This window comes from Rutidosis leptorrhynchoides, chromosome 3, assembly GCF_046630445.1.
Source record: "Rutidosis leptorrhynchoides isolate AG116_Rl617_1_P2 chromosome 3, CSIRO_AGI_Rlap_v1, whole genome shotgun sequence".
In the NCBI taxonomy this organism is placed as follows: domain Eukaryota; kingdom Viridiplantae; phylum Streptophyta; class Magnoliopsida; order Asterales; family Asteraceae; genus Rutidosis; species Rutidosis leptorrhynchoides.
In genome coordinates, this window is record NC_092335.1 from 242,680,671 (window position 1) to 242,705,979 (window position 25,309).

The 25,309-nt window shown below is 37.8% G+C and overlaps 1 protein-coding gene across 1 annotated transcript in view; it reads left to right on the forward strand.

Annotated features, from left to right (window-relative positions):
* LOC139900908 (uncharacterized) overlaps positions 1-24,316 on the forward strand; it is a 99,083-nt gene extending 74,767 nt beyond the window's left edge. Inside the window, exons 2-4 of the mRNA XM_071883657.1 lie at positions 22,467-22,524; positions 22,745-22,827; positions 23,138-24,316. Coding sequence (XP_071739758.1) covers positions 22,467-22,524; positions 22,745-22,827; positions 23,138-24,316 — 1,320 coding nt within the window. The remainder of the gene's footprint in view (positions 1-22,466; positions 22,525-22,744; positions 22,828-23,137) is intronic.
* Positions 24,317-25,309: the final 993 nt, after the last annotated feature.

Genomic DNA, 25,309 nt, shown 5'->3' on the forward strand with positions numbered 1-25,309 from the left:
TCTAGAAATGAGCGAGAAAATGGTGTTTCGAATAGGTTCGCCGGTAAGTGCTTCAGGTTCATCGTTAAGAGGACAATTTGGTGGATGGAATGGATCACCTTCTTCTTGCCTCCAGAAATTTAGTATATTACGAACCCATCCCCAATTCATCCAGAATAGATGATGGGAAATTGGTTGATCCATTCCGGTAACGCTGTTCTCGGAGCTCGAATGGAAATCCATATCGGCGAAGCTATCGAAGTCGGAGGAATTTGAGCTGGATGAAGAATCCATCTTGTATGGTCGGAGAAATGAATTTTTGGTTTGGAATAGATTATAGGAGTTGGGTTTGGTACTCTTCAATACATAATTTACATATGTATATATAATATCAAAATCCCATGAATTACGGAGAATCTTTGAAATACGTCAGGCAATGTCTATAGTAACAGATACACTAGGATATGAATTTTGTCTATACACTATCGATGCACTAAATGCAGTAAGACGTGTCTAGACTTAAGAATGATAAGCAGGCAGTTCCCTAAGAATGATAAGCAGATGATTTCCGACTAGGATTGATAAGCAAAACTTTTGACAGGCAGACACGGTCAAAGTCCAGACTCACTTAATGTATCCTAACAACTACTAGTTAGACACACTAATGCAAGGCCTGGTTCGCTAAGACCAACGCTCTGATACCAACTGAAAGGATCCGAAACTAATCATCCGGACGTTGTCCATATTGATTACAAACGAATTACAATAGTTGATAACATTGCGAGGTACTTGCCCTCTATATGATACATCTTACAAACGTTGCATTTATTCTTAAAAGACAATCTATAGTTACATCCATAATTGACATATTCGCCTGACATTTCATAATATTCAAATGACCTAAACCGCCATTTACTTAATAATAGTCTCTATGAACTTCAATGACTCGAATGCAACGCCTTATGATATATGTCCTTAATGGCCTCAAGTAGTATCCTTAGTACGAGATAATGCACAGCGGAAGACTTAATTCATACCTGAGAATAACATGCTTTAAAATGTCAACATAAAGTTGGTGAGATATAGGTTTAATGTCGACAGCGATATAAATATAGACCACAAGATTTCATATATAAACATTTTAATAAAAATATTCTAAGTGGTTGAGCACTTGGTAACCATACTTAACAATTAATCACGTCGCATATTCCCTTTAATATGAAATCTTACTACACTGTACCAAGTGTAGTCACGAAACGAAGTACTGTGCAACCGTTGAATACTGGTCGTCCAGTCCGGTTGGGGTTGTCAGGCCCGATAGATCTATCAACAGGATTCGCGTTTACAATACCGCTGTAAATATTAGTTACCAAGCTACAGGGAAGTATGCCAGTGGTACAACTCAACGTAGAATATATTTTTCAGTTACTTGTGTCCATAACGTAAAACATAAAATACATGTATTCTCATCCCGAAATATTTAGAGTTTAAAAGTGGGACTATATACTCACTTTCGTCTTGAAGATATATATAATTTGACTTGGTCTCCGGTTGATATCACGAACCTATCCATATATAATATATCAATACCTTTTCTTTTTAAACAAACGTCACATATATATACTTGTTATACTTTTAATACTTTGAATAATTCCTTAGTCCGTAGTTAGCAGCTCGTTGTTAGTAATTCAATTTTAATGGTTCATTTTTAGATGTTTAATATACCCGCAATGAAATAAATAAAACCCCCAACGAAATAAATAAAACCCCATCGTATATGTATTGGTCGAGATTAATCTTGACCCACGGTACCGGTGTTGTCAAATGACGTGTTGCGTACATAAAGTACCGGTGTTGTCAAATGACGTGTTGCGTACAAACATGGGATCTTATGATTAATCTTCTCGTGTTGTTTACGGGTGATCCTGAACCATATAAAATTGAATTATAAGTACATATATATAAAATATCATGTTATCTTAGAAATATGTGATTTATTTAATTTTTCCCAATTAATCCCGAAGTTAAACAAGTCTAGGATAACCAATTTTATTTCGGTCATAGTTTCTTCGTTACAAATCCGTTTTCGTTGATTCAACTTGCCATCTCCTTGGATCGAGTCCCTCTTTAAGACTATGAACTGAAAATACCTTGGTTTGTATTCAAAATCACACGGCATAGGTGAAACTTTAGTGAAACTTATGAAGTTAAACATTTTTGTTACAAAAAAATAACACTTAATGACCATTTTTCTAAAAATACTTATACTTTGAATTAAATCATGAAATTTCTATGTGTTAACATATTTATAGTAAAAATCATTTTTCCAGAACATAAACCTCCAATTGAAAGTTTAAGATAGTTTTTAATTATCCAACCCAAAACAGTCCCCGGTTACACTCCGACGTCGTAAAAACAGTTTTTAAGATATTCTTTGAAAAACCAAGTTATACCTTGTTAAGTTAGCATATATTTAAGTTATATTACAGGTCTTGAAGTATTTTAAAAGTTAAGTTAGAAGGATCTATTTAGTTTGCAAACAAGTTTGAAAACTTTCAAACTATGTTCTTGTTGTTAAAATTGTATACCACAAAATATGATAGCTATATATATATGAATCGAATAAGGTTATGAACATAGATACTACCTCAAGTTCCTTGGACAAGGTTTCTGTAAAAGAGGAGTAAAAAGCTAGAACCAAAAGGGTGATGGAATTGGATGAAAGATTGGAAGTAAGTTTGTGTTCTTGGAAGGATTTCTTGAAGTGTTTTTGTATGGTTTTCTTATGGTGTTTAAGTAAGGTTTTTGAAGCTAAATGATGGGAAAATGCTTGGAGATGATCAAGTATGAAGTTAAGAGTATTTTGAGAGAGAAATGGAAGTGTAAGTATAAGAAAATGGGGTGAAGAAATGGTGTGCATGCATAAAAACGTTTTTAGGTTATAAAGGGAAAAAAAAATACCTAACTTTGTTTTCTTGCTAAATAATTCATGCTACTTGACAAATGGTTGGTTCCACATGTTTCTTAATCATTTAAGGCTGCTAAGGAGCAGATTTTTATTGGTATATACCAATAGTAAATACATCTAGAAGCTGCGTATGATACGGGTACATATACCCTAGGTATACGTATAGAAATCTTTGAGAAAACGGAACGAGGATTCAAATATAGCTATCTTTTGTAAATATACTTATATTGTTTTATGTATTTAAGTCTTTAAAAGTGATTAAATACATTACTTATACGATATATGTATAAACATTATAGGTCATAAGTATTTAAGTCAAATAACGTTACGTATGGTTATCGTTTTGAAAACTTAAGTTAGTAGTTTCAAAATATACTTATAACTTATTGTTATTAATACAAAATGAGATATTAAAACATTCTTAGATCATGTTAAATATGTATATATACATATATATACACAAACGTATAATTATCATATATTGTATAGTTCGTGATATCATCGGTCAAACTAGACGGTCAAACGTTGTGTAAAACTCTTTTCGAAAACATAAGTCTCAACAATTTGGATTGCTTATCATGTTGGTAAGGTTTAATTTATGTAAATATTAATCTTATAAGTATAGAACGATCGAAAAAGTGCGGGTCAACTTTAGGGTTTTTGCTTATCGTGTCGGAACCATATAGAGATTAGAGTTTAAATTTGGTCGGAAATTTCCGGGTCGTTACACAAATCTATAAAAATATAAACAACGAGAGGGTAAGCTAACGCTTAGTGAGTGAAAATATACTACATACATATATATGCATAAAATGGGCACGCCACACAAATAATCAAATACCGCATACCGGAGCATCCAAGCATAAAGGCAGGCTAATCTAAGCATACCGTACGATCACTAAGCAACAAGCTAAAATATAACAACAAACATAAGTTCACCAACGACGATGTGAACAACGCCAAATAGCTACACCTGGAGGGTTAGCTACATCACAACAATACATCAATATATATAACAATTTATATATAAACGCCCAAGGTTAACCCCTTAACCCAATACCGAAAACCAAATACCACAACGAAGATTGGCCGAACAACCCGAGCCTTAGTGAATTCGCACAACCCGATATTCACTTCTTCACCAATTCAACAACCGAGGTTGGCAAAACTACCCGAGCCTTAGTGAATTCGTACAACCCGAAATTCACTACCTCATCACAAGATGACCGAACAACCCGAGTCATCATGAATCCGCACTATCCGAGATTCACTACCCAAAATATTATGAATACGAGCAAACCGATATTCATTTCCCACTCCATAACCCGCGCCGTCGGGGTTATAACTCCAAATCACAATCCATGTAATATCGTACACACAAGTGTGCAACTCGCCAACGGTGGTCAACCAAAACGCACAACCATGCCAATTGGACCTATTACAAGTCCATAAAAATCTACCTATATGTGAAGTGAGCTCTATAACCGAGAACCACTTCACCCGACCCGCACCCATCCTACACATACATATGCACATAGGATATTAACACTCACCTTGTCGTCTTGATGAATGCTTCCAAGTAATCCGCAACTCGTCAATGGAAAGTACCTATTCCTTTATCACAATTACAACAACACACTTAGAGTAGATTTACAACCAACTCAATTCGACACTTTGTGCAAATTCGACCAATTGCACTCATAAACACAAAACGCATCCAAACTAACCAATAATCACTAATCACAAGTGAACATGGTTCTAATATGCCAATGAACCCAATCTTAAGTGTTAAACACTTATCAATCTCAAAATCACCCAAAAACTCTAATTTTGACTCAATTCCAAAATTAGTCTTACAAACACACAAAAAGGGTTCTAATACTTCCATAATCACTAAACCTAGTGATTAAACCCAATTACAAGTCCTAATCATAACCAATTTGTTCACTAACCCAAAATCCACCATCAATAACTAACCCGATTACTAGCATCAACAAACTCACTTCAAGAGTTTAAATGGGTTTCTCTACAAATCAAGTTCAAACCCTAACTTTGAATATCAAAATCAACAATGAAATTCGGAGTTAGAACTTACCACAACAACCAAAATGTAGCTAGGAACGAGGTGAACAACTTAAACACTTGAGCTTTTGATCAAACCAAGCTTCTTCTTCTTCTCCAAAACCCCAAATCTCTCTCTAGAATTCTCCCTCTCTCTCTAGAATAGTTGAGAGTGATGAATGGATGTGAAAATGATCCAAAAGTGGATCCAAACCAGCTGATAAGGCCTGAGATCCGGCCTTAAGTGAAAAGAACAAAAAGCCCTTCATTAAACTTAAAATAAAAAAAAAAGGCAGAATTCTGTCGCTGGGCATGTACGCGGCGCGCACACCTTATGGTGCGCGGCGCGCACCCATGTCTGGGCAGATTCTGACCTTTTAACTTTTACACAAAGCTTCATCTACTATACGTACATCATTTAAAACTCTGTGTGCCATAAATTTTGGGGTCTTACATGGCTTCATCCTCGAATACACATCGGCGTATTATTCTATCGGGACAAGTTTTAAACAAATGTGGATCTTCCCAGAAATAGTGTTTTATATCACTAAAGAATTTCTTTCATTTTTGGTACGACAACCCTTTTTCAAGGAATCCACATACTAAGTAGTTTGCATAGTCTGCAAACCATGAAATTTCACTATAATCTATCTTCAATAGATATTCATCAGGAAAGTTATCTTGTATGGCCGATTCATTTGGAACTTCTAATTCAGGATTTTCAAGACGAGAAAGATGATCAGCGGCGAGATTTTCTGCTCCTTTTTTGTCTCGGATTTCAATATCGAACTCTTGTAGGAGTAAGATCCAACGGATTAATCGTGGTTTGGCATCTTGTATTGAAAATAGGTATCTAAGAGCAGAATGGTCGGTATAGACCACCGTTTTAGCCAGAACGAGATATGAACGAAATTTGTCAAAAGCAAAGACAATAGCAAGGAGTTCTTTTTCAGTAGTTGTGTAATTCGTTTATGCTCCTTGTAACGTCTTACTAGTGTAATAAATAGGTTGAAATCATTTTTTAATCCTTTGTCCTAAAACGGCTCCTATTGCAAAATCACTTGCATCGCACATGAGTTCAAATGGTAGATTCCAATTTGGAGTTATCATGATCGGCTCATTAGTGAGTTTTTCTTTAAGAATATTAAAAAATTTGATGCATTCATCTGAAAAGATGAATGGAGCATCCTTTTCTAGGAGTTTATTCATAGAGAAAAATCTTTTATGAAACGTCGGTAAAAACCAGCATGCCCTAGAAAACTCCTAACTCCTATAACATTGGTGGGATGTAAAAGTTTAGCAATTACATCTACTTTAGCTCTATCCACTTCAATTCCTTCCTTTGAAATCTTATGACCAAGAACGATGCCTTCTTTAACCATGAAATGGCATTCTCCCAAATAAGTACTAGATTTGATTGCTCGCATCTAATAGGCATTAGTTCAAGATTAACTAGACATGATTCAAAAGTATCATCGAAGACTGAAAAGTCATCCATGAAAACTTCCATGCATTCTTCTATCATGTCATGAAAAATCGCCATCATGCACCTTTGAAAGGTTGCAGGAGCATTGCAAAGTCCAAATGGCATGCGTTTGTAAGCAAAAGTACCATAAGGGCATGTGAACGTAGTTTTCTCTTGGTCCTCGGGTGCGATTGGAATTTGAAAGTATCCGGAAAAATCATCAAGAAAACAATAGTAACTATTTCTGGCTAACCTTTCCAACATTTGATCAATGAAAGGTAAGGAAAAGTGATCTTTTCTGGTAACATCATTTAATTTTCTATAATCAATACAAACACGCCATCCTGTTACAGTCCTAGTAGTAATAAGCTCATTTTTCTCATTTGTGATGACAGTCATGCCACCCTCCTTAGGTACACATTGAACTGGGCATACCCATGGACTATCAGAGATTTAATTAATTAAAACTGCATCTAGCAGTTTAATAATTTCTTTCTTAACAACATCTTGCATATTAGGATTTAGTCTTCATTGGTGTTGCACATACATTTTATGACCTTCTTCCATAAGGATTTTATGTGTGCAATACGAAGGACTTATGCCTTTAATGTCATGAATCTTCCATGCAATAGCTGGTTTATGAGCTTTTAGCACAGAAATGAGTTGAAATTTTTCATTTTCAGTAAGAGAATACGGTATTATTACAGGTAATTCATATTTACCATGTAAATAAGCATATTCCAAATGGTTTGGAAGTGGCTTTAACTCTAATGTCGGTGGTTCTTCTATCCATGATTTGTATCGATATCTGTCTTCCTCTTTTAGCATTTGAAGTTCTTCTGTTGTTGGTTCATATTCATTAGCCATAAGTGTAGCTAACATTTCAGCTTCATCAATTGGTTCAGTTCCTTCTCCTAAAGAACATTCTCCTGTTCCTTTTAATTCTGGAAATTCTTCTAACAATTCTGCATGTGAATCTATAGTTTGAATATAATAACATGTATCATCTGCAGATTGCGGTTGTTGCATGGCTCTATCAACAGAAAAGGTAACACTCTCGTCCTCTATACTTAGGGTCAGTTTCTTACCGAACACGTCTATTATTGATTTAGCCGTGTTTAAGAATGGTCTTCCTAATATGAGAGGAACTCGAGAATCTTCTTTCATGTCCAGAATAACAAAATCTACTGGAAATACTAAAGTACAAACTTTAACTAGCATGTTCTCCATTATCCCTCTAGGATATTTTACTGATCAATCAGCTAGTTTGTAACACCCCGCTTTTCCGTACATCCTAAAAGGTACACACCTAATCAATTATACGTCTATAACTTGCTCGTTATGTGGCTAATTTAGCTAACATGTTAGTTACTTGATAATGTGTGCGAATACAAGTTTATACATGAGCTTTGTTAGCGTTAAGTCTTATGAGACTATTGTTGAAGGTTAGGCGAATATATGAAGCGAGATTTAAGTGTACGAATTAAATAAAATCAAATTTTGTTTAAGGTTGTCGAAGTGTCCAGGTGACGGCCAATGCCGCGCCGCGACACATTGGGCCGCGCCGCGGCATATAAAGCAAATCCAGATCAGCAATTGGATTAAGAAGGGTCGATTTTACCCTTATGTGTCGCGCCGCGACAAAGGGGTCCGCGCCGCGGCATTTCAAGCGAACCAGGTTCAGAAAGTGGGTTAAGAGAGGTTGTTTTTCCTTCGTAATGTCGCGCCGCGACATATAGCGCCGCGCCGCGACAACTCTGCAGTTCTGACTCCGATTTTAGCTCAAATTGAATGACTTCAAGGGGCAAATTGGTAATTTCACGTATAAATCAGATGGGAGCATTAAATCCCAACCACTCATCCATTTCATTTATTTCTTTTCTCTTTTTTTCCAATTTCTCTCTCAAAACTTAAAACCCAATTGAATTAAAAGCAAGATTTGAGAGTGAAGGATTGAGGGTTGATCTTTGGAGCAAGAATTAAAGTTGTTCCTTGTGTCTCTAGCTACGCGTTGATAGTCTCGGTAAGTTCTAACTCTAAGTTTTGAGTTTTAATTAGTTTATGCTAGGGTTTTGTTCATTTGGAACTTATGTGACCCATTTGGGGTTAAAATGGGCGAACTTGGGTTGTGTTGGGGAAAGAAAACCCAAATGGCTATAACCTAGGGTTTGGTCTTATGATTTGGGGTTATAAATGTTAAATGGCGTTTTTAATCACTAACACGCTTGTTAAAGTTGAAAGAGATGTTATTTGGGTCATATTTGACAAGTTTGGTAGTGAAAGTGTTAAATGGATCCAAAATGGGCTAGTTGACCTAGTTTGGGTGAAATGGGTATGAATTAACCTAAGTTTGTGTTAGTTGATGTTAGTAGACTTAATTTACTAGCTTTAGTGATTAAAGTCGGGTCTTGGCCATTTAAGGGCGGTTTTGGTATGGTTGAGTCATTTAATGCGAATTGGGTCATTAAATGCTCAAGTAAGTGTAATGTGGTTAATTCCACTAGTTGTGTAATCGAATGTGTACTTATGTAATTAGGTACTTTGCTTTGAAGCCTTCGGAAGCATTTAAATCACCACCGAAGTGTTAAGGTGAGTGGAATAATTATATGCGTAGGTATATAATATATTTATTTGTGGTAGCGTGAGATGTGAAGTGTCGAGGTGTTAAGACGCCACGTTTCACGTGACGAGTGAAGCATCGAGGTGTTAAGATGCCACTCGAGGTGAAGCATCGAGGTGTTAAGATGCCACCTAGGAGTGAAGTGTCGAGGTGTTAAGACGCCACTCCATGTTAAAGGGTGAAGTGTCGAGGTGTTAAGACGCCACCCGAGGGTGAAGTATCGAGGTGTTAAGATGCCACCCGGGGGTTAGTGATACGAGGTGCTAAGTACACTAATGGATGTTATGAACACCAATGGGAAATTCGAGTACCATCCCTTGTACGATTGGTTAACCATGGTTATTGTGTTGTAGTGTAAGCATATTATATTGTACGGTTTGTATATATGCTATTGCATTGCTAGCTTGTGATATTGGAAGTTTATAGTTTATAATTGAGATGATAAGCTAATTGTGTTGCTAGCATGTATGCGGTATGTGTTTAAGTGTTTGCAAGTAAGTATATTATATATGTACGTGTATAATTATTGCATTCACTAAGCGTTAGCTTACCCCTCTCGTTGTTTATCTTTTTAGTCGCAGGTACGGATATGGGCAAAGGGGTTATCGGGCATTAAGTGGCCCTTGATGAGGTTTTGTTGAAGCTTGGAAGTTGGCCTAATGTTTTGGGTAGTTTAGTCCCAAACCATGCTCGAGTGTCGTTTGGATTATAAACTATCAATTGTAGTGGGTCAAACTTGTATTGAATTTGATTAATGGTCTTCGTGCCTTTTGTAAACATTTAAATTGTTGTACGTTTAAGTGGATCTTGTGAAATGGTTTACATATTTAATTGGCGCGTAAATGTGTTGTATAAAAAAAAAAATTATCGTATGGAATACGGGTTGGGTTGTTTCAAGTGGTATCAGAGCATGGTCTAAGGGATTTAGGCGACTTGAGATAGGCGCCTAGACTTAGACTTTATTGTGTATGCGCGTTATGCGGGACTTGTAGGAGACGGGTCGGACCGGGAGTTGATTAGTGCTTAGGTTTATGTGAACTAACCTTGCGCTAATTGTTTTGTGTGGAGTTAGCAAACGTCAAGCAAGATAGACGTTGTACTAGCGAGTTAATGCGACGTGCTCGCGTAACAATGATTAGCTACCATTGTTACGGGTTCAAATCGTGTCAAACAAGCGATGTACGACGATTGTTGAGCAAGATCGGGTAGTGTGTTGTATATGTATATACTTATGTGTTAAATCCTTTTCGTCTCGTTGTTTAATCTATTCCGTCTTATAGAATGAAGATGAGAAACGGGCATGATATCAACGGCGGAGGTACTAGTGAAGAAGTCGAGTTTACGGCCAAGGTTGAGGCCATTTTGAAAAGGCATCATGAGGCTTTTCTCGAGGACGTTAAGAAGATGTTCCTAGATACGATTGACGAGCAATTAGTCAATGTGGTAAAGGAGCAAGTTAAGGCCGTTCTTCGCGAAGATAATGTGGGAAGACGGGACTTTTTCTATAAGAATTTCAAGGACTCTCAACCTCCCTCTTTTGATGGTGAAAGAGATCCTCTTAAGAGCGCCCGTTGGATCTCCGATATGGAGGGGGCCTTCCGTACTTGTGAATGTCCTCTCGATAAGAGGACAAGGTACGGGTGTAGTATGTTGAGGGGCGATGCCAAGTTGTGGTGGGACGCAAAGCTCCAAGTTTATGGTGAAGAGCAATGCATGGAATTCACTTGGGATGAATTCAAGTCCGAATTTTTCAAGGAATACCGAACTTCGGCCGATCTTACTAGGCTTAAGGACGAGTTACGTTCCTTGAGGCAAGGGTCGATGGATTTGAACACTCTCAAATCCGTGTTTTTGTCCAAGACCCAATTTTGCCCGGAGTACGTCGGGAATGATAAAATGTTGAAGGAAGATTTCTATCGAACCTTGAACGACAACTATCAAGATAAGATTAGTGTGAACGTAGTGAAAAGCTTTGATGAGTTGTTTGACATGGCCAAAGGTTTCGAGTCGCTCATCTTAAGAAAGAGTGGTTTTACTTTTGGCAAGAGAAAAAGTGAAGGTTCGAGCTATTCAAACTTTTCGAACAAAAAGAACAAGAAAAGTTCCGAAAGTGTCAATAGCGTGAAGAAGGGCGCTTCCGGTGGTTTTACTTTTACGTGCTATAATTGTGGACAAGCGGGTCATATGGCTCGTGATTGTCCAAAACCATCTTCCGGAAACAAGCTCACTTGTTTTAATTGCAGTAAAGAAGGGCATAAGAAGCCGGAGTGTCCCGATTTGCGCAACGATAATGTTAAGCGTCTAGAGAAGGCGGCGGGTACGGCTAGGGGTCGCAACTATTTGATGACCAATGATAAGGCCAAGCAATCCAATGAAGTCGTCTCAGGTACTTTCATAGTTAACTCTAATCCGGCACGGATACTTTTTGATAGTGGGGCTAACTTATCCTCTGTGTCGCCTCGATTTGTGCCTAAGTTAAATAAACCGCTAGTTAAGTTAAGTCATCCGGTAGAAGTTGAAATAGCGGATGGCAAGACGGCGCTAGTGGTTGGTGTGTGTAAGAATTGTAATGTTGTATTTGGTTCCGAAACGTTTAAGATTGATCTTATTCCAATGACCTTGGGCGACTTTGATATTGTCGTTGGTATGGATTGGCTCGATCGTTATAGAGCCGATATTGCATGCCATGATAAGTTTATTCGTGTGAAGGCCCCAAGTGGGGGAGAGTTAATTATTCATGGTGATAAGCGAAGGAGACCGGTGCCGCTATGCACTTTTGCACGGGCACGTCGTTTTGTTGTTACCGGTGGCATGGCTTTCCTTGCTCATGTTGTTGATACTCGCAATGAGCCACCACCTATTAGTGAAATTTCGGTTGTTAGTGAATTCGAAGACGTTTTTCCGAACGAATTACCGGGTGTTCCGGCGGAAAGACAAGTTGAGTTTGGTATTGAGTTGGTTCCGGGAGCTACTCCCATTGCTAAAACTCCTTATCGTTTAGCACCAACGGAAATGCAAGAGTTGTTAAACCAAACCCAAGAGTTGCTTGAAAAGGGTTTCATTCGACCGAGTGCTTCTCCATGGGGCGCTCCGGTTTTGTTTGTGAAAAAGAAAGATGGTAGTATGCGGATGTGCATCGATTATCGGGAGTTGAATAAAGTGACGATCAAGAATCGTTATCCATTGCCTCGGATTGACGATTTGTTTGATCAACTCCAAGGTGCAACGTATTTCTCTAAAATCGACCTACGGTCCGGCTATCACCAAATGTGGGTCCGTGAGGAAGATATTGAGAAAACGGCTTTTCGAACGCGTTATGGGCATTTTGAGTTTGTGGTAATGCCTTTTGGTCTTACGAATGCACCGGCGGCATTCATGGATCTTATGAACCGAGTGTGCCAACCTATGTTGGACAAGTCGGTAATTGTGTTCATTGACGACATACTCGTTTATTCGAAGAGTATGAAGGAACATGAACATCATTTGCGGTGTGTGTTAAAGACGTTGCGGAAGGAGAAGTTGTATGCAAAATTCTCAAAATGTTAATTTTTGGCTAAGGGAAGTTCAATTCCTTGGCCATATTGTGAATATGGACGGTATTCAAGTAGATCCGGGGAAGATAGAGACGGTAAAGAGTTGGGGACGACCGACTACGCCTACGAAAATCCGAAGTTTTCTCGGATTGGCCGGGTATTATCGTCGGTTTATCCAAGACTTTTCTAAGATTGCTTCTCCATTGACGAAGTTGACGAGAAAGAACACGAGATTTAATTGGGAGAACGAGCAAGAAATTGCTTTTCAATTGTTAAAAGAGAAGTTGTGTCAAGCTCCGGTGTTAGTGTTGCCGGAAGGTGTAGAAGACATGACGGTCTATTGTGATGCGTCTTTAAATGGACTCGGGTGTGTTCTAATGCAAAGAGGTAAAGTCATCGCTTATGCCTCTCGACAATTAAAAGAACACGAAATGAGATATCCGACTCATGATCTTGAGTTGGCGGCGGTTGTTCATGCATTGAAAATTTGGCGCCACTACTTGTATGGTGTCAAATGTACGATTTATTCGGATCATAAGAGTTTGAAACATCTTTTTGATCAACGAGATTTGAATTATCGTCAACGTAGATGGATGGATGTGGTGAAAGACTACGATTGTGAAATACTTTATCATCCGGGTAAGGCGAATGTGGTCGCGGATGCGTTGAGTTGAAAGAGTCAACATCCGGCGATAAAAGTGGGGTCGTTACGTTTGATTATTACCAATGATTTTCTTGAAAAGCTTGGTGAGATCCAAATAGAGGCTTATGTTCACAACAAGCATACGGAGCGAATCGTGGGCCAATCGGAGTTTATTACTATGGGTCCGCGTGGGTTGTTGTCCTTTCAAGGAAGGGTGTGGGTGCCTAAGATGGGTGATTACCGACGAGTGCTACTTGATGAAGCACATAAGTCAAAATACTCCATTCATCCGGGCGCGACGAAAATGTACCTTGACTTGAAGAAAGATTATTGGTGGCCGGGCATGAAACGTGATGTTGTTAAGTATGTTGAACAATGCGTCACGTGTTTGCAAGTTAAAGCTGAACACCAAAAGCCGTATGGTATGTTACAACCGTTAGAAATCCCGAAATGGAAATGGGAGCACATTACCATGGATTTCATCACAAAGTTACCTAAAACGGCGAGAACCCAATTTGATTCAATTTGGGTGATAGTCGATCGATTGACGAAAAGTGCCTTGTTTCTTCCCATTCGGGAAGCGATATCGTCGGAAACCTTGGCTAAGCTGTTTATCAAGGAAGTGATCTCAAGGCATGGGGTTCCTATATCTATTGTTTCGGATCGAGATACCCGTTTTACATCTCGGTTTTGGGAAAAGTTTCATGAAGATATGGGTACACAATTGAAATTGAGCACGGCGTACCATCCTCAAACGGACGGTCAAACCGAACGTACGAATCAAACATTGGAGGATATGTTACGTGCGTGTATTATTGATTTTGGTGGTAGTTGGGACGAGCACTTACCTTTGGTGGAATTCTCGTACAATAATAGTTATCATACTAGTATCGGGATGCCACCGTATGAGATGCTTTATGGACGAAGGTGTCGAACCCCGATTTGTTGGGGTGAAGTGGGTCAAAGGGAAATCGGGAGTACCGATTTGGTCTTAGAAACGAATAGCAAGATTGATATGATTCGAGAGCATTTGAAAAAGGCTCAAGATAGACAAAAGTCGTATGCCGATAAAGGTAGAAGAACGATTAAGTTTCAAGAAGGTGATTTGGTGATGCTTAAGGTTTCTCCATGGAAGGGTGTGATTCGGTTTAGGAAGCGAGGAAAGTTAGCTCCTCGGTTTATTGGTCCTTTCAAGGTATTGGCACGTGTTTGTGAGGTTGCTTATCGATTAGAGTTACCCGAAGAACTTGCGGGAATTCATAATACGTTCCATGTTTCCCATCTTCGCAAGTGTCTTGTGGATGACTCGACTTGGGTGCCATTGGATGAGATTACTTTGAATAACAAGTTAGCGTATGCGGAAGAACCGGTTGCAATCCTTGATGAAAAGGTTAAGATCTTGCGGAACAAGGAAGTTAGAACCTTCAAAGTGCAATGGCGACATCGAAAGGGTTCCGAGTTTACATGGGAATCCGAAGAGTTTGTTTTGGCTTATCTTCCGGCTTGTCATGCGGTTTGGATCGCGAGGACGCGCTCCGATCTAAGTGGGGGAGAGTTGTAACACCCCGCTTTTCCGTACACGCTAAAAGGTACACACCTAATCAATTATACGTCTATAACTTGCTCGTTATGTGGCTAAGTTAGCTAACATGTTAGTTACTTGATAATGTGTGCGAATACAAGTTTATACATGAGCTTTGTTAGCGTTAAGTCTTATGAGACTATTGTTGAAGGTTAGGCGAATATATGAAGCGAGATTTAAGTGTACGAATTAAATAAAATCAAATTTTGTTTAAGGTTGTCGAAGTGTCCAGGTGACGGCCAATGCCGCGCCGCGACACATTGGGCCGCGCCGCGGCATATAAAGCAAATCCAGATCAGCAATTGGATTAAGAAGGGTCGATTTTACCCTTATGTGTCGCGCCGCGACAAAGGGGTCCGCGCCGCGGCATTTCAAGCGAACCAGGTTCAGAAAGTGGGTTAAGAGAGGTTGTTTTTCCTTCGTAATGTCGCGCCGCGACATATAGCGCCGCGCCGCGACAACTCTGCAGTTCTGACTCCGATTTTAGCTCAAATTGAATGACTTCAAGGGGCAAATTGGTAATTTCGCGTATAAATCAGATGGGAGCATTAAATCCCAACCACTCATCCATTTCATTTATTTCTTTTCTCTTTTCTTTCCAATTTCTCTCCCAAAACTTAAAACCCAATTGAATTAAAAGCAAGATTTGAGAGTGAAGGATTGAGGGTTGATCTTTGGAGCAAGAATTAAAGTTGTTCCTTGTGTCTCTAGCTACGCGTTGATAGTCTCGGTAAGTTATAACTCTAAGTTTTGAGTTTTAATTAGTTTATGCTAGGGTTTTGTTCATTTGGAACTTATGTGACCCATTTGGGGTTAAAATGGGCGAACTTGGGTTGTGTTGAGGAAAGAAAACCCAAATGGCTATAACCTAGGGTTTGGTCTTATGATTTGGGGTTATAAATGTTAAATGGCGTTTTTAATCACTAACACGCTTGTTAAAGTTGAAAGAGATGTTATTTGGGTCATATTTGACAAGTTTGGTAGTGAAAGTGTTAAATGGATCCAAAATGGGCTAGTTGACCTAGTTTGGGTGAAATGGGTATGAATTAACCTAAGTTTGTGTTAGTTGATGTTAGTAGACTTAATTTACTAGCTTTAGTGATTAAAGTCGGGTCTTGGCCATTTAAGGGCGGTTTTGGTATGGTTGAGTCATTTAATGCGAATTGGGTCATTAAATGCTCAAGTAAGTGTAATGTGGTTAATTCCACTAGTTGTGTAATCGAATGTGTACTTATGTAATTAGGTACTTTGCTTTGAAGCCTTCGGAAGCATTTAAATCACCACCGAAGTGTTAAGGTGAGTGGAATAATTATATGCGTAGGTATATAATATATTTATTTGTGGTAGCGTGAGATGTGAAGTGTTGAGGTGTTAAGACGCCACGTTTCACGTGACGAGTGAAGCATCGAGGTGTTAAGATGCCACTCGAGGTGAAGCATCGAGGTGTTAAGATGCCACCTAGGAGTGAAGTGTCGAGGTGTTAAGACGCCACTCCATGTTAAAGGGTGAAGTGTCGAGGTGTTAAGACGCCACCCGAGGGTGAAGTATCGAGGTGTTAAGATGCCACCCGGGGGTTAGTGATACGAGGTGCTAAGTACACTAATGGATGTTATGAACACCAATGGGAAATTCGAGTACCATCCCTTGTACGATTGGTTAACCATGGTTATTGTGTTGTAGTGTAAGCATATTATATTGTACGGTTTGTATATATGCTATTGCATTGCTAGCTTGTGATATTGGAAGTTTATAGTTTATAATTGAGATGATAAGCTAATTGTGTTGCTAGCATGTATGCGGTATGTGTTTAAGTGTTTGCAAGTAAGTATATTATATATGTACGTGTATAATTATTGCATTCACTAAGCGTTAGCTTACCCCTCTCGTTGTTTATCTTTTTAGTCGCAGGTACGGATAAGGGCAAAGGGGTTATCGGGCATTAAGTGGCCCTTGATGAGGTTTTGTTGAAGCTTGGAAGTTGGCCTAATGTTTTGGGTAGTTTAGTCCCAAACCATGCTCGAGTGTCGTTTGGATTATAAACTATCAATTGTAGTGGGTCAAACTTGTATTGAATTTGATTAATGGTCTTCGTGCCTTTTGTAAACATTTAAATTGTTGTACGTTTAAGTGGATCTTGTGAAATGGTTTACATATTTAATTGGCGCGTAAATGTGTTGTATAAAAAAAAAAATTTATCGTATGGAATACGGGTTGGGTTGTTTCATAGTTGTATGCTTATTCGTGTTGGTTTCAATTCTCCGAGGTCTAGTTTAGTGTATAGTGAATACGGCATTAAATTTATACTAGCACCTAAGTCTGCCAATGCTTCTATTGAACTAAGACTACCCAGAAAATATGGAATTGTGAAACTTCATGGATCTGATAATTTTTCTGGTATCTTATTTAACAGCACTGCAGAACAATTAGCATTCATAGTAACAGCCGAAAGTTCTTTCATTTTCTTTCTATTTATGATTAGATCTTTCAGAAATTTAGCATATCTTGGCATTCCTGAAATCACATCAATGAAAGGAAGATTGACATTTATCTGTTTAAACATATCCAAGAATTTAGATTGCTCGGCTTCAAGTCTTTCTTTTCTCAGTTTACTCGGGTAAGGAAGTGGTGGTTAATACGGTTTAACATAAGGCTTAGCCTTAACTGTATTATCTTCATTAACCTTTTCAACTACCAGTTATGTTTCCTTTTCTTGCTCAGATTGTGGTTCTTGTGGAGTAGGAATAGAGTCATCAGAAATTACAGGTATTTCAGGTGGTTTAAGTGTAATACCACTTCTTGTGGTAATGGCTTTAGCTGTTTCATTCCGGGGGTTAGCATTTATATCGCTAGGTAGACTTCCCGATTTTCTTTCACCTATTAACCTTGCTAGGTTACTTACTTCTTGTTCCAAATTTTGGATAGAAGCTTGTTGATTTCTAAATGCTTGAGCATTTTGTTCATTGGTTTGTTTCTGAGATGTGAAAAATTGAGTTTGAGATTCAACTAGCTTCGACATCATGTCTTCTAAATTTGGCTTTTTATCATCGGTTTGTGGTGGTTTATTTTGAAAAATAGGTCTTTGCTGATTGTAAGTATTATTGGATACTTGTTGATTGCTAGGACCTTGTTGATTGCTAGGACCTTGTTGGTTGTTGTATGGAAAATTTCGGTTATAATTCTGATTTTGATTGTAGATTGGTCTTGGAGGTTGATAATTATTTTGATAATTATTTCCAGGCCTTTGGTTCATGTATGAAACATTCTCTCTTTGTTCCATTGTTTGTTCAATACTAAGACAATCTTTTGTCAAATGTGGTCCTCCACACTGCTCAAAACTAATTCGTATTGAGTGAATATCTTTAGTCATCTTTTCCATTCGTCTTTCGACAACATCTATCTTTGCGGACATGGAATCAAAGTCATGGCTAGAATCGACTCTAGCTGCTTTAGATAATCTAACGATATCTTTTTCTTGATGCCACTCATGTGAGTGGGAAGCAGTGTTCTCAATAATTTTGTAAGCTTCAATTGCGGTTTTCTTCATAATGGAACCACCAACTGCTATATCGATGTCTTTTCGTGTAGTGATGTTGCATCCTTGGTAGAATATTTGTACTATTTGATAAGTGTCTAAACCATGTTGCGGACATCCTCTCAATAACTTTCCAAATCTTGTCCATGCCTCATATAGAGTTTCATTTGGCTTTTGGGTGAACGTAACAATTTCTCTTTGAAGTCTTACGGCTTTAGATGCCAGAAAGAATTGTTTAAGAAATTTTTCAACTAAAACGTCCCATGTATCAATCGCCCCTTCAGGTAATGATTCTAACCAATCTTTGGCTTCTCCCTTTAAAGTCCAGGGAAATAACATGAGATATATCTGTTCATCCTCAACTTCTCTGATTTTGAATAGAGTACAGATCCTATTAAAGGTTCGAAGATGTTCGTTTGGATCTTCCTTCGGCGCACCACTAAATTGGCATTGATTAGTTACCATGTGTAGGATTTGTCCTTTGATTTCATAATCTGGCGCATTAATGTCTGGTTGAGTAATTGTGTGACCTTGGCCAGTGCGTTTAGCTCTCATTCGGTCTTCCATACTTAGAGGTTCCAGATTCTCCATGATTGAATTTGTTGAATCTGAATCACTAGAGGATTCTGATTTAATGGTTTCTTCCTCGACAATCTCTGGATGAGTAATTTGTGGTTCAGGAGGAATGATTAGTGGTTCAGGATCTCTGAATTGTCCCTGAATATCCTCCGGATTCTCAATTGTGAGGTCGGGTTCAAAAAATGGATTATCAGAAATTAGAATTGGAGTACTTGGTCGACTAGATGACGATTCTAAAGAAAAATCAACGGCGACAATATTGGCTAGATGTCTTGATCTGGTTACAGGTGGTGAACGTATGAAAGGTGGTGAACGTTTTGCTTGGTGCATTCACTGAATATCCTATTAGTTATATAAAAAAATAAAAATTATATAAGTTATCTAATTAATAGACTTTTCTGATTTTGCCCACGTTTCGAATAGCCAATAGATGCAGCAGGTAGCCAGGACCCTTTAAATCGGAAGCCCATAACTCGCCACTAACAAATCCAACTATTACTACGAACCAGAAAATTTTGGATGTCTATCAATTTAACCACTTAAAATAATTTTTCATCGAAATTTTGAAGAAAAAAAAATTTATGTCCTAAAAACTAGAGCGGCGAGAAATAAGAAAGAAAAAGAGCGCGTCAGAAAACGTCGAAAAATAAAAGGTCGAAAAATAAAAATAAGAAAGTAGCGCGTCGAAACTTAAAAATCTAAAAACTAAATATTAAAACATGCGTCTAAAGGTATTAAAGCTTAAAAGGAATTCTATATCTACAACGGCAATAACTTAAAAACGCACTAAAATTTATAAAATATTAAAGCGATAAGCGACGTCGTAAAATTCTAAGGCGCCTAAATCTTAATCTAAAGAAAAAGCACTTAAGGGATTTTACGGCAAAGCCTAGAAATCTAGAAATAAAAATGGCTACAGCAAAATACTAAATTTAAAACTAAGTACGAACGAAAAATATATAAATTATGAATAAACTATTAAAATATACAATTACGAATAAACGATTAAAAAGATATAAATATAAAAAGAAACTTAAATTTATAAAAATACAATTTTTACAAAAATATTATTTTTATAATTTTATTTTACAAAAATATTTGTTTTATATATTAATAAAACTAATTAAAACTTAAAATTAATTAAAACTAAACTTACACTAATTATATTAAATTAAAACCCTAATTTTAATTAATAATAATTAATTTTAACCCTAATTTCGTAATTAATGCTGTCCAATGTTTGACCTGTCAGAGAACTCCGCGAGTGCGGATACCAGCTGGAAAAAAGCTCCGCGAGTGCGGATGATTCAGATTCAGCTGAGCTACAGGTCAAATTCGTGCAGGTTCAGTTGTTTTTTTTTTACTTTATTTTTAATTTTTTGTTTTTATTTTATAGAAAATATAATTTAAACAAAACTTATATTTTTTTTCAAATACTTATTAGTTTGTTCTAACTAAAAAAAATAAACTTTTTTTAATTAAAACACCTATATATATATATATATATATATATATATATATATATATATATATATATATATATATATATATATATATATATATATATATATATATATTATGTTTTTATATTTTTGTTTTTAATATTTAAAAACTTATATTTTTACAAAAATAAATTAAAACTTAATAAAAATTTCTTTTTTTTATATATATGGCGTTTCTCTTCGGCGTTTTAGTGTTCCCCGACAGCGGCGCCAAAAATACTTGATGCTGAAGCGAAGGGGTACAAAATACTATTAATTTTTACTAGGAAATACTATTAAATACGATACAATTTTACACAAGTTATTTATTTATTTATAGAGTGGATATACCTAAACCTTACTACAACACTTATAGGCAGTGTACCTAATCGTACAGTAGTTTAGTTTTTAGTAAGTCCGGTTCGTTCCGCAGGGAGCTAAACCAAGTTTAACGCTATATTTTTAAAACTATATATATATATATATATATATATATATATATATATATATATATATATATATATATATATATATATATATATATATATATATATATATATATAAGTAATATTATTATTATAAAAGGGGGTTTTTACCGTTTAATGACCGGTTTGTCGATTTTATGTCTTAAATCACAATTAAAACCTAATGTAAAATATTAAAAATAAATATAACTTAATTTAAAGCGTAAAGTAAATAACGATAAATAAAATGCGATAAATTAAAGTGTGATAAATAAAAATGCAATAAATAAAATGACAGTAAATAAAAGTGCGATGAAATATGAAATAAAGAAATTATGCTTATTTAAACTTCCGTAATCATGATGTTTGACGTGTTGATTTTAGTTTATTACCATGGGTTAATTGTCCTTTGTCCTGAATTATTCGATATGTCCATTTGGTTTTTGTCCATAACAGTCCATCAGTCATAAATATAAAGTGCGAGTGTCCTCGTCAAATTATCCTTATATCCGAAGTCAAATATTCCAACTAATTTGGGGACTTAAACTGTAACACGGTCTTAATACTTTGTTTAATAATTACACCAGGATATCGACTGCGTGTAACCCAAGTTTTAATACTTTTTTAACAATTACGCCAAGTGTCCTTGTACGTAATTCACCCCTGTTTTAATGAGTCCATTGACTATTAATCCAATCCCGTGTCCGGTTAAATGAACGATTATTATACTTATAAATATCCCGCTCATCGTGTCCGATCGAGTGTATATGGTTATTTATAGGTACGTCCAATTGTAAATCTTTATATTAAATTAACGAACTATCATTCAATTAAACAAATATAAAGCCCATTAATAGCCATAGTCCAATTTCCACAAGTGTCGGCCTTTTGTCCAAACCCCAACTATGGTACAAAGCCCAATAACCCCGTCTTTAATATTTAGTCTAACATCATGATTACTTCGATTTAAATAAGCATAATAATAACTTAACTACGAGACATTAATTTAAAAAGGTTGAACATAACTTACAATGAGTATTAATAGCGTAGCGTTACACGGATAGAATTTCGACTTATACACTTACAACATTTGCCACTATAACCTTATTATTATTAAACTTAAATTAAAATTATAATTATAAAATATAAATATAAATATATCGTGAGAGAGAGATTGAAAAAGCGTGAATAAAATCGATCAGAATGCGCGACCTTTTATAGCCCCACATTTCACTGTAGAGCTCCACGAGTGCTGAGCTTTTATGCTTTACACCTTCGCGAGTGCGGAGGTCTGGAATCCAGCTCACCAAATAAATTTAACGTGGGCTGCTTTGATTAAAATAATATATAATATATATATAATTAATTATATATAATATTATATTGCTGCCATTCTAGAACAAATTAGAAGCTGAGACCTACACCATTCAACTCGCGCAATTTTCCCGGACCCAACCGTACCTTTTTTTCCGGCGATTGTTGTGCCACCCGCCGCCACTCGCCGCACGCGCCGCCGCGAGAACTAACCCATAAACGTTATCTTTTTCTAAATTTTGCAGGGATCCATCACCAAGAGGGTGCTGACTGCTAGCCGTGTACCGCCGAGGACTGCTGCCGGTTAACGCCGCTAATTGTGGACGTGTACCGCCGCTGACCAGGGCCGCTTCAGCTGCCTATTGAATTAGAAGCCGTAACCTACATCATTAAACTTGCGGCATTTTTCTGATTCTGTGAGTTCGATTTTCGCCGGCAAGCGTTTCGAAACGCACCGTCGCTCAGTTCGCCGAAATTTTTTTCGGGCACTTTCTCTGTTCTTTTCGCAGGTATTAAAACGAAGCTTCGCTAATTCCGCCGCCTCCTGCTGCCCTTGTGCCGTCGCTAGCCACCGCTGCCGGAATTTCCTTGTTTACACAAGGCTGTGTTTGTTTCTTTCTACCCTTAAACTTCTTTTACCCTTAACCTTACTTTGACTGTATTATCCTAATCTTGTGAGCCTTACTTTTTTGTATACTAGCTACGTGATTGGTATTATTAGAATATACGGAGTATTTTTCTAACTTGCTGAACTTGTTTTTTTATTTATTTTCTTATCTCATCTATTTATTTCTTACTATTTGCTATCTTTTTCCTATCTTTTGCCTTACTTTGACTGTTTACTATTGTATAGCCCGGTCTTTATTGTATTTTACTTTTTTGTTTTGAATTCTCTCAATTTTTATTTTCTTTATAGGTTAATATAGACCCTACTAGCACCTATGATCACCTGAGGTCATGTCCTCCTAGATTAGGGGCGGATAGGACTAGAGGGGTTAGAGGGGGTAATAGGGTTGCTACCCCGGGTGGGATTAGAGTGGGTAGTTGGAATATAGGAACCTTGACGGGCAAGAGGATTGAGCTCGTTGATACATTTCTTAAGAGTAATGTAGACATAGGGTGTGTTCAAGAGACTAGATGGAAGGGTGAAGGGGCGGTAGATATTAAAGACTATAGGTTGTGGTACTCGGGTTCTAGGATAGCACGAAACGGGGTAGGTATCTTTTTGGGCAAACTACATAAGGATAACGTTGTTGACGTGAGTAGGCTTAGCGATAGGATTATGTCGGTTAGTCTAATTATTAAGGAGGAGACTTTCACGGTCATAAGCGCTTACGCACCTCACACGGGCTTAAGTGATGCGGAGAAGAAGAGTTTTTGGGAATTGTTAGACGAGGTAGTGAGGGGGTGCCCAGCTGACCATCGACTGATTATAGGGGGTGATCTGAATGGACACATAGGAGTGGAGGCAGAAGGTTACGAGGGAACCCATGGGGGCTTTGGGTTTGGCCCTAGAAACGAAGAAGGGCGCTCAATCCTGGAGTTTGCCATTGCCCACGAGATGGTCGTAGCAAACTCTTTCTTCAAGAAGAGGGATGCTCAGTTAGCTACGTTTCATAGCGGGGGTCGTAGCACCCAGATTGACTTTTTGCTCCTCCGTAAAGGGGAACTTAGGACGTGTAGGGACTGTAAGGTCCTTCCAGCATTGACTTGCTCCTCCCAGCATCGATTGTTGGTCATGGACCTAGTCACTCGGGGAAGAGTTGGTAGGAGGGCCAGGGTTGTGCAACCTAGAGTCCTTTGGAAGAACCTGCATGGAGCGAATGCAGAGACTTTTAGAGTGACTGTTGCTGATAGATTGAGGGTAGAAGGGGATTACGTAGCCCCTACTGATGTAGATCAGATTTGGAACCGCATGGCGTCCACTATCAGAGATGTAGCAAAAGAGACTTTAGGGGTGGCAATAGGGACATCGAGAGCCCATAAGAGTAGTAGAGAATCGTGGTGGCTTAATGACGATGTCCAAACGAAAGTCGCGTTAAAACAGACGAGGTTTAGGGAGCTCATTACTTTTGGAGAAGGGACACCTGCATAGAGAACTAGGATAGAAGAAAGATATAAAGAAGCTAAAAGAGAAGCAAAGAAGGCCGTAGCTATTGCTAAAGACAAAGCATATGAAGATTTATATAGTAAACTAAACTCTAAAGAGGGAGCTAATGACATATATAGGATAGCTAAAGCTAGGGAGCGAAGAAGCAGGGACTTGGTTAACGTCAAATTTATCAAGAATGAAGCGGGTCAAACTATAGTGAAAGAAGACCTTATTAGGAATAGATGGGAGGAGTATTTTGCATCCCTCTTCTGTAGGGAAAGACCCGAGCGGAACGGGGAACTCCATGAGGTTCGTGAGTATCAAAACAACTGTTTCTGTACGAGGATTAACCAGGAGGAAGTTAGATCGTCTCTACGAAAGATGGGGAGAAACAAAGCAGTAGGACCAGACCAAATTCCGATTGAGGCATGGAGGTGCCTAGGAGATGAAGGGGTTAGATGGCTGACAAACCTTTTCAACATGACGTTTAGAAGCGCAAAGATGCCTATGGAATGGAGACTTAGTGAGGTTATTCCCATTTACAAGAATAAGGGAGATGCGCAAATATGTAGTAATTATAGAGGCATAAAGTTACTTAGTCATACAATGAAGCTTTGGGAGAGAGTGATTGAGACGAGGCTCCGACGTGAGACAAAGGTTTCAGAGAACCAGTTCGGTTTCATGCCAGGACGTTCGTCGATAGAAGCGATCCACATCGTTAGAAGCCTTATGGAGAAGTATAGGGAAAAACAAAAGAACCTACACATGGCATTCGTAGACTTGTAAAAGGCTTATGACTGTGTCCCGCGTGAGCTGATTTGGAAGACCCTTAATGTTAGGGGTGTCCCAAGTAGATATATAAGGACTATTAGAGATATGTATGAGGGGGCGAAGACTCGTGTACGTACGACGGTAGGAAACACTGAGTTTTTCCCAGTAGAGGTAGGTTTACATCAGGGATCGGCCCTTAGCCCATACCTTTTCGCTTTGATTCTA